The sequence below is a fragment of the Symphalangus syndactylus genome, chromosome 13 (assembly GCF_028878055.3).
Source record: "Symphalangus syndactylus isolate Jambi chromosome 13, NHGRI_mSymSyn1-v2.1_pri, whole genome shotgun sequence".
Taxonomy (NCBI): Eukaryota; Metazoa; Chordata; class Mammalia; order Primates; family Hylobatidae; genus Symphalangus; species Symphalangus syndactylus.
The window spans coordinates 23356094-23366330 of record NC_072435.2 but is presented as its reverse complement, the minus strand read 5'-3'; the positions used below and the strand labels follow the sequence as shown (position 1 = coordinate 23366330).

At 57.8% G+C, this 10237-nt stretch overlaps 1 protein-coding gene across 2 annotated transcripts in view; it reads left to right on the top strand.

The window, feature by feature from the left end:
• Positions 1-3568: 3568 nt before the first annotated feature.
• BRSK1 (BR serine/threonine kinase 1) overlaps positions 3569-10237 on the top strand; it is a 30224-nt gene continuing 23555 nt past the window's right edge. Inside the window, exons 1-3 of one of the 2 annotated variants that reach the window (XM_055236718.1) lie at positions 3569-4151; positions 7286-7380; positions 7493-7578. In XM_055236718.1, coding sequence (XP_055092693.1) covers positions 4016-4151; positions 7286-7380; positions 7493-7578 — 317 coding nt within the window. In that variant the 5' untranslated portion in view covers positions 3569-4015. Of the gene's footprint in view, positions 4152-7285; positions 7381-7492; positions 7583-10237 lie in introns of those variants that run through there. The other variant, XM_055236719.1, reaches the window with a different exon arrangement.

Sequence of the window (10237 nt, the reverse complement as noted above, 5' to 3'; positions counted from 1 at the left end):
CCATGTCCTGCCAGGTGGAGAAGAGAGGATTCTTGAGGCCTAGAGCCAGAAAGCAAAGTGCCCCAGAGCCCAGCGAGATTCAGAGCGCCAGAGGAGCCAGCTTGGTGGGGCGGCCCGAGGCCTCTGTGCTCCAGAAGTGGGGTTTAGGCCTGGGCACGTGCTGGTGCGGGCCGATCTGCGGAGGTGTTGGCCCTGGGCTGGGCTTAAAGAAACTCTCATGTTAGCCGGGCGCGGTGGCTCACGCTTGTAATCCCAGCACTTTGGGAGGCCGAGGCGGGCGGATCACGAGGTCAGGAGATCGAGACCACGGTGAAACCCCGTCTCTACTAAAAAACACAAAAAAATTAGCCGGGCGTGGTGGCGGGCGCCTGTAGTCCCAGCTACTTGGAGAGGCTGAGGCAGGAGAATGGCGTGAACCCGGGAGGCGGAGCTTGCAGTGAGCCGAGATCGCGCCACTGCACTCCAGCCTGGGCGACAGAGCGAGACTCCGTCTCAAAAAAAAAAATAAAAAAAAAAAAAAAAAAGAAACTCTCATGTTGATCCTGCATAGGGGGAGTTTTCCTCCAGGAAAAGGTTGTGCTCAACGCAAAACGGGCACACAGTCACAAACGTATCAAGCACCTGCTGGGCGTGGTTGTGCAGGGGGATATTTTGGGCAGAAATAGGAAGACCAAACAGATAGGTGTTTTGTGTGTGTGTGTGTGTGTGTGTGTGTGTGTGTGTGTGTGTGTGGTGTTTCTAGCACTGTGCTGTGAGATGCATCTGGGCCTGTGGATGGGCTATTATATTAGTTTCCTATTGCTGCTGTTGACAAATTACTAAGAATGTGGTGGCTTAAAACAGCACACATTTATTATCTTGCAGTTATGGAGGGCAGAAATCCAAAATGGGTTTCACGGGGCTGAAATCAAACTGTCAGCAGGATTGCATCGCTTCTGGAGGCTCTCAGGGAGAATGTTTTTCTTGCCTTTTCCAGCTTCTAGAGGCCACACTCATTCTTTGACAGGTGGCCCCATCACCCCAAGCTCTGCTTCCACCTTCCCATCTCTATCACTGACTGCTCCTCCTGCCGCCTTCTCACAAATACTCTTGTGATTCCATCGAGCTCACCCAAATAACTGGGATAATCTCCCTATCTCAGTCACATGGGCAAAGTGCCTTCAGCCATGCAAGGTAACTTATGCACAGATCCTGGGAATTAGGACGTGGAAATCTATGCACAAGTCTATCAGTTTATAATACATGGCCGGGGGCAGTGGCTCAGGTCTATAATCTCAGCACTTTGGGAGGCCAAGGTGGGAGGATCACTTGAACCCAAGAGCTCGAGACCAGCCTGGGCAACATAGTGTGTCCCCATCCCTACAAAAAAATACAAGAATTAGCCATGTGTGATGGCATCTGCTTATAATCACAGCTATGCAGGAGGCTGAGGCAGGAGGATCACTTGAGCCCAGGAGGTCGAGGCTGCAGGGAACTATGATTGCCCCCACTGCACCCCAGCCTGGGCAACAGGGGGAAGACCCTGTCTCAAAAAACAAAACAAAACAATACAAAAAAAAAGAGGATGATTATATAATTTTTCATCTATAGCAAGACACTTGAGAGCAAAAAGGGACCCCATTAATAGTTACAGAACCAGGCCAGGTGTGGTAGCTCACGCCTGTAATCCCAGCACTTTGGGAGGCTGAGGTGGGCAAATCACGAGGTCAGGAGTTCGAGACCAGCCTGACCAACATGGTGAGACCCCCCATCTCTACTAAAAATACAAAAATTAGCCAGGTGTGGTGGCGGGTGCCTGTAATCCCAGCTACTCGGGAGGCTGAGGCAGGAGAATTGCTTGAACCCTGGATGTGGAAGTTGTAGTGAGCTGAGATTGCGCCACTGCCCTCCAGCCTGGGTGACAGAGCAAGATTCCGTCTCAAAAAAAAAAAAAAAGTTACAGAACCAGCCTGGACAACAGGGTGAAACCCCATCTCTACTAAAAATACAAAAAAAACCCGGACGCCTAAAATTGTACCCTGCTCTACAGGCCCCTCTTAACCCCCTTCCCTGCTGTAGTCACCTCCTCAGCACAGACATGATTATCTAACACACCATATATTTTGCCTGTTGACCTTGTTGATCATCTGTTTCATCCACCAGCATGGAAGCTCCACAGGACAGGCCTTTTTGCTGATTTAGGTCACTGCCATGTTCTTACCAACAGGAACAGTGCCTGGCTGAGATTTGGCACTCATTAAAGATGTGTGGACTCAAGGTGTTGAATGGGGGACTGGGAAATCTCACAGGATCCAAAAGGCTCCTGTGTGCACTTTATTTTATTTTATTTTTGTTAGAGACAGGGCCTCACTCTGTTGCTCAGGCTGGAGTGCAGTGGTGCAAACGTAAGTCACTGCAGCTTCGAACTCACTGGCTCAAGCCTCAGCCTCCCAAGTAGCTGGGACTACAGGCACACGCCACCAAGCCCGGCTAATTTTTTAAAAATTTTTTGTAGGGATGGGGTCTCGCTGTGCTGCCCAGGTTGATCTTCCCACCTCTGTCTCCCAAAGTATTGGGATTACAGGCATGAGCCACCTTGCCCAGCCCTGGGTGTGCTTTACAGGGGACTCGAGAATCAAATGGGTGTCTAACACTTGCGGGTACATGACATAGAGGGATCTACGGTTTATGCAGAAAGCTAATGGGGGCAGGCGGGTTACTCACAGGCAGAGCACGGGCTTGTGGACCTGCTACAGTGCGGATGTATGGGCTACACTGGGGCCCACATGAAGATATAAAGGACCCTATGACAAGCACAGAGAATATGTGGGGGTCTAAAAACATAACACAGGGAATCTGAGGGGGTTCTGGAAGCTTCTCTGTAGAAGTAAAGAGAATCCTAAATCACTCTGGGCTGTGGGTAGATATGGGGCCTTGACATTGGTGGGGACACAGACTTACCTTTACCCTGGATGGGTGGCCTTAGGGGGCTGGGGAAACAGACATGAGTTTTGAGTCAGCAACTCCAAGAATTCTTGCCCCTCTCTGTCTCTGTCTCCCTCGATATGTCCCCACCTCTCCCCAGCACGTGTCCCTCCACCTGTGTGTACCCCCTGGCCCTCTCTACAGCTCCACCTGCGCCCCCTCTCCCCCACCTCTCTGGCTGGTCTTCCTCTGTCTGTCTCTCCGAATCTCTGACTCTCTCCATCCCTCTGTCGGCTTCCAGCAGCTTTCTCTCCCTCTCCCTGTCTGTTTTCCCGGCTTGCCATTCCTTCCTTCTCTTCTGTCCCTGTCCATCTCTGCCCTTCTTCCCTCTCTGCCTCAGCCTGTCTCTGGTGGTCTCCATCCCTCTTGCGTCTCTGCCTGTCTCCCGTCTCTGTGTCGGCCAGCATCTCTCTTTGTGTATCTCCATCTCTGCCCCATCTGTTGGGTCCTCTCTCTCTGTCTCTCTCCATCCTTCCCTCCATCCTCTCTCCTGCATCCTCCCACCTCCTCTCCATCCCTCCAGCTGGAGGTCCGCCCCCTGCCCCCCCTCGCTCCCCCTCCCCCCTCCGAAAGGGTTAACTTTGGGGAAGGGCCCGGAGTCCCCGGATGGTGATGTCAGCGTGCCGGAGAGAAAGGACGAGGTGGCGGGGGGAGGCGGAGAGGAGGAGGAGGCGGAGGAGAGAGGGCGCGTGGGGGGGCGGGGGGGACCTCGGCCTGCAGCATCCGCCGGCCCGAACCTCAGACCCCCCCGGCGGGGGGAGGCGCAGGAAGCGGGGGGCCGGCCAGAAACGGGCTGGGGAGGGGGGGCCCCGCAGCCCCCCTGGGCCATGCTGACTCCCGGGGCCTGACCCCCCCGGGCCAGCCCCCCCTCCCCCAGCTCCGTGGCCCACCGACTGGGGGGGGCCAGCCCAGCCCCCTGGGGACCCCCGGAGAGGTGGGGGGCAGCCGGGGGGGCCGGGACGGAGCGGTCGCCGGCCCCCACCGGAGAGACGGGGCGACCGGCCGCAGGGGGGGCGGCCGGGGGACCGGTCGGGCTGGGACCAAGGGCACCATGTCGTCCGGGGCCAAGGAGGGAGGCGGGGGCTCTCCCACCTACCACCTCCCCCATCCCCACCCCCACCCACCCCAGCACGCCCAATATGTGGGCCCCTATCGGCTGGAGAAGACGCTGGGCAAAGGACAGACAGGTGAGCCTAGCAGAAGGGGACACCTGGGGCGGGGGCAGGGTGGAGGTGGCTGCAGAGGCGGGACTCAGGGTATTCAAATGGCAGGGGCTGGCTGCCCAGACCCCTGGGCCCCTCATAGAGAAGGGACTTGGGATTCAGACTCCTGGGTCCCAGGATGGAGGGGGTGGGGGGCGCAGACTCTGAGGTTCTGGAGGAGAGGGGCTGGGGGCCTGGACTCCTGGGTCTGAGGGAGGAGGGGCTGGGGGCTGGACTCCTGGGTCTGAGGGAGGAGGGCCTGGGGGTCTGCACTCCTGGGTCTGAGGGAGGAGGGCCTGGGGGTCTGCACTCCTGGGTCTGAGGGAGGAGGGGCTGTGCTTGGACTCCTGAGTCTGAGGGAGGAGGGGACTGGGGTCCTGGACTTTTGGGTTTGAGGGAGGAGGGACTGGGGTCCTGGACTTTTGGGTCTGAGGGAGGAGGGACTGGGGGCCTGGACTCCTGAGTATGAAGGAAGAGGGTCTGGGGTCTGGACTCCCGGGTCTGAGGGAGGAGGGACTGGGGGCCTGGACTCCTGAGTATGAAGGAAGAGGGTCTGGGGTCTGGACTCCTGGGTCTGAGGGAGGAGGGGCAGGGGTGCTGAACTCCTGGGTCTGAAGGAGGAGGGGCTGGGTGCCTGGACTCCTGAGTCTGAGGGAGGAGGGTGGTCGGAACCTTGAGTGTTGGGACAGGGAGTTTGGGGCCCCAATGCTCCAGCCCCCATAGGGGCAGAGGCTGGAGGGGCTCCAGGACCAGGGAGGGGATGGAGGCGGCCTGCGGAGTGGGGCCGGGCTGGGAGCTGAGGTTCTTGCTGCAGTACAGCTGCAGACTGGGGTGGAGTGTATCCGTCCTGGGAAGACTCTTCCCTCCCCACTGTCCTCTGGCCTCCCGCTCTCCAGGCAGCGAGTTGGGGTGACAGGGGCCGTGGGGCCTAGGACATTCTCCCCTTTTCTGGCATGCTGGCTCAGAGTGGGAAACAGGATGGAGGGTGGGAAGGTGGGCTGCAGCAGGCACGTCTCCCGGAGCGGCTGTGGAAAGGGCGTTCATCCTCTGCTGTTGCTAAACGCTGGCCACTGGCCGCGGCCTCCTTCCTGCTGGATGGATGGTGGGTGGAGGTGACATGGGAGCTAAACGCCCAGGGTCTCTATGAAGCTCAGGGCCAGAGCTGGCAGGAGTGGGGACCGACCGGGCCATGACTGGGAGCTGAGGCCCTAGGGAAAAGGAGAGGGTCAAAGCCACAGATCCTCAGTGGTAAGAGTGTGAAGGTGTTGCTGACCTGAATTCCTGAGTTACGGGAGAAGAAGGGGTCAGACCTGGACTGGGTCTGAGGGAGGAGGGGCTGGGCCTGGAGTGCTGGGTCTGAGGGAGGAGGGGCTGGGGGTCTGGAGTGCTGGGTCTGAGGGAGGAGGGGCTGGGGGTCTGGACTGCTGGATCTGAGGGAGGAAGGGCTGGGGGTCTGGAGTGCTGGGTCTGAGGGAGGAGGGGCTGGGGGTCTGGACTGCTGGATCTGAGGGAGGAGGGGCTGGGGGTCTGGACTGCTGGATCTGAGGGAGGAAGGGCTGGGGGTCTGGAGTGCTGGGTCTGAGGGAGGAGGGGCTGGGGGGCTGGACTCCTAGGTGTGAGGGAGGAGGGGCCTGGGGGGCTGGACTCCTAGTTCTGAGGGAAGAGGGGCTGGGTTGAGGGAGGAGGGGGCTGGGGGGCTGGACTCCTGGGTCTGAGGGAGGAGGGGCTGGGGGCTGGACTCCTGGGTCTGAGGGAGGATGGAATGGGGTCTGGACTGCTGGGTCTGAGGGAGGAGGGACTAGGGACCTGGACTCTTAGGTCTGAGGGAGGATGGAATGGGGCCTGGACTCCTGGGTCTGAGGGAGGAGGGGCTGGGGGGCTGGACTCCTAGTTCTGAGGGAGGAGGGGCTGGGGGTCTGGAGTGCTGGGTCTGAGGGAGGAGGGGCTGGGGGGCTGGACTCCTAGGTGTGAGGGAGGAGGGGGCTGGGGGGCTGGATTCCTGGGTCTGAGGGAGGATGGAATGGGGTCTGGACTGCTGGGTCTGAGGGAGGAGGGACTAGGGGCCTGGACTCCTGGGTCTGAGGGAGGAGGGTCTGGAGGCCTGGACTCCTGGGTCTGAGGGAGGAGGGACTGAGGCCTGGACTCCTGGGTCTGAGGGAGGAGGGGCTGGGGGTCTGGAATGCTGGGTCTGAGGGAGGAGGGACTGAGGCCTGGACTCCTGGGTCTGAGGGAGGAGGGGCTGGGGGTCTGGAATGCTGGGTCTGAGGGAGGAGGGGCTGGGGGCTGGACTCCTAGTTCTGAGGGAGGAGGGGCTGAGTTGAGGGAGGAGGGGGCTGGGGGGCTGGATTCCTGGGTCTGAGGGAGGAGGGGGCTGGGGGGCTGGATTCCTGGGTCTGAGGGAGGAGGGGCTGGGGCCTGGACTCCTGGGTCTGAGGGAGGAGGGGCTGAGGGTCTGGACGCCTGGGCCTGTAGCTTTATGGGCTAGTCAGGGCTGGGTCTGTGGCTTTGGGGGCTCAGGTCCTGGAGTCGAGGGTCCTGAGGAGAGGTGTGGGCTAGGAGACTGGACATACCCTTGGTGTCTGCGTGCTTTCTGTTAGAGCTGCCATGAAGAGAAGATCCAGGAAGGCAGTTGAGGCTGGGGATTCAGAGGAGGTGGAGGGTGGTCTGGGGAGGGGGCAAATGTGAGATTATATTCGTTGGGAGTCATAGGGTCTCCGAAAGACTGAAAAGCAGAGAATACAAGGAAGTGATGGGGAGAGAGACAGAGAAAGTGGGGGGGTGCTTGGAGGAGACAGACTCGGGGAGACACGGTGAGGAAAGATTGCGTGGCAGGCGGGCTCCCCAGGACGGAGAGGGTGAGGGCCAGGGGGTGGCTGGCAGAGGAGAGGGGCACCTGGCTGGATGGGCAGTCAGGAGGAAGGGACTGGCAGGAGGGAGGGAAGGGTGGTTTTGTGGGAGTGTGGGCTGTCAGCCCCAGGAGTTCAGGTCTGATGTGTTCAGGCCATTGTTAAACAGCCAGCCCAGGAGGAAGGAGCAAACAGGGTGGCCAAGGGGGGACATAGGCGCTGGGGACGAAGGGTCCCGGTGGAACACCCCAAATTTTCACCCTGCTCCCGCAGGGCTGGTTAAACTCGGGGTCCACTGCATCACGGGTCAGAAGGTCGCCATCAAGATCGTGAACCGGGAGAAGCTGTCAGAGTCTGTGCTGATGAAGGTGTGTGCGCCTGCTGCAGTGTGTCTGTGGGCGGGGGGGCCTCCAGGGCTGAGGGCAGGGAAAGGGCCGTGCTGACCTCTGTTCCCGTGTCCCCATCCCTCTTGACCCTCAGGTGGAGCGGGAGATCGCCATCCTGAAGCTCATCGAACACCCACATGTCCTCAAGCTCCACGACGTCTACGAGAACAAGAAATATTTGTAGGTATTTATAGACACCCAGCCCTACCCCATCCTCCCTCTCCAGGTTACCAGGGTGGGACTTCTCCGGAAACAGGGCCTAGGGGAGCCTGGGGGACCTGCAGCTCTCCAGGCTGGACCGCTGAAGGCCCAGTCCTTTGCCCGTTGCACAGGGAAGCCCCCGACACACAGGGAACCCCACTGTTGTCACGCTGTGCTGGGCCTGAGGCTAAGGGCAACCGTCCTCCTACCGTGTCCCCAGCTCCAGCTCCTCGCCCTGAGGCACTGCATGGAATGCCCTCTGCTAGACAAGCAGGGTGCCCTCGACCAGACCCAATTTCCTGTGGGTAGATGCCTCCTGTTTGTAAGGCAAGGGGCCTAGCAAAGGCCAAAGGATCTTCCCAAACCCCTACTCTGGAGCACTGGAGAGCCCCCCTCCTCCCCCGGCATAACTTCAGGTGCCGTGGCTGGACACCCCAACAATGGGCTGCCTTAGGAGTTCTGAGTCAGTATCTCAAAGTCAATTACCCGCCAGGAAGGTTGGGGGTGGGGGGTCCAGCTGTCCAGACTCCAGAGAATGGGCCTCTTTGTCCAAACTCTGGTGACCCAAAGGACAGCTGGGCTGGGAAGCCGGAGAGGGGACAGCCCTCGTGCCCGCCCGGCACCCAGTCCCCAGGATGAACTGACATCAGGTCCGTCGATGCCGGCACAGGTTCACCACACAGGAAGCTGTCTGCCTGGCGCTCATGGGACCTGCTCGCAGGCTTTCCCAGGTGTGGTGGTAGGGAGGGGCTATTGTCCGGACTGGCACATGGTCACTCCCACTCCACTCTTGGCGCAGGGAGGCAGGGCCATGGGAGTTTATGCTTCAGATAGGAATCCCAGCCATCTAAGAGCTCATAGAAATTGAGCTTTTGGGGCCAGGCGCGGTGGCTCGTGCCTGTAATCCCAACACTTGGGGAGGCCAAGATGGGCGGATTGCTTGAAGAGTTCGAGACCAGCCTGAGCCACATGGCAAAACCCTGTCTCTACAAAAAATACAAAAATTAGCCGGGCATGGTGGTGTGCACATGTAGCCCCAACTACCTGGAGGGCTGAGGTGGGAGGATTGCCTGATCCTGGTAGGTCAAGGCTGGAGTGAGCCATTTTTGTGCTGTTGCACTCCAGCAGAGTGAGACCCTGTCTCAAAAAAAAAAAAAAAAAAAAAAATTGAGCTTTTGTTTCCCAGAAGCTGATGGGAATTAGTTTTAACCTCCCAGAGCCTGATGGGATTTGGAGTCTAGAATCCAAATGGTTGATGGAGGCTGGGCACGGTGGCTCACACCTGTAATCCAGCACTTTGGGAGGCCAAGGCAGGTGAATCACGAGGTCAGGAGTTCAAGACCAACCTGGCCAAGATGGTGAAACCCCATCTTTACTAAAAATACAAAAAATTAGCCAGGCGTGGTGGCGGGCACCTGTAATCTCAGCTACTTGGGAGGCTGAGGCAGAGAATTGCTTGAACCTGGGAGGTGGAGGTTGCAGTAAGCTGAAATCACACCACTGCACTCTAGCCTGAGCGACAGAGTGAGACTCTGTCTCAAAAAAAAAAAAAAAAAACTATAAAACTTGGGAGTTTGAGGCCAGCCTGGCCAACATGGCAAAACCCCATCTCTACTAAAAATACAAAAATTAACTGGGTGTGATGGTACACCTGTAGTCCTAGCTACTTGGGAGGCTGAGGTGGGAGAATTGCTTGAACCTGGGAGGCAGAGGCTGCAGTGAGCCAAGATCGTGCCACTGCATTCCAGCATGGGCGACAGAGCAACACTCTGTCTCAAAAAAAAAAAAAAAAGAAAACTCCAAACAACAACAACAAAAAAACGGTTGATGGAAACTGGAACCCCATGTCCCAGAGGTTTATGGGAAGTGGGTTTTTGTTTTTTTTGTTGTTGTTTTGTTTTTTTGAGACAGAGTTTTGCTCTTGTTGCCCAGGCTGGAGTGCAATGGCTCAATCTCGGCTCACCACAACCTCCACCTCCTGGGTTCAAGTGATTCTCCTGCGTCAGCCTCCCGAGTGGCTGGGATTACAGGCATGCACCACCACGCCCAGCTAATCTTGTATTTCTAGTAGAGACGGGGTTTTTCCATGTTGGTCAGGCTGGTCTCGAACCCCTGACCTCAAGTGATCCACCCACTTCGGCCTCCCAAAGTGCTGGGATTACAGGCATAAGCCACCGTGTCCGGCCAGAAATGGGGGTTTTTAACTTCTAGGCGCTGATGGGAGTTGTCGTCTGTTGCCTCACAGAAGCTGGCTTGGACTGGTGCAACCTTGCAATCGTTAATACCCGAAAATGAAATCAAATTTGAGTTTCCTCACTCCAGAGAGAATTAGAGGCTTGGCTTTCTAGGGGCTAATAGGAACAGGGGTATCTTCACTTCCTAGGGTCCTATAAGAATTGGGGTCTTTGTCCTTCAGATACTAATAGGATTGCCTTATCTCCTGAAACCATTACGAGTCAAAGTGTTGGTTCCCCTCTGAAGCTAACATGGGAGGCTCTGCTGCCCAGGGCTAATGGGACTTGAGTTTGGTTTCCTAGAGGCTGGTGGAAACTGGAGTCACTTCCTCCCAGGAATTGATGGGAACTGGAGTCTCTTCCTCCCAGGGACCCATGGGAATTGGAGTCTCTTTCTCCCAAGA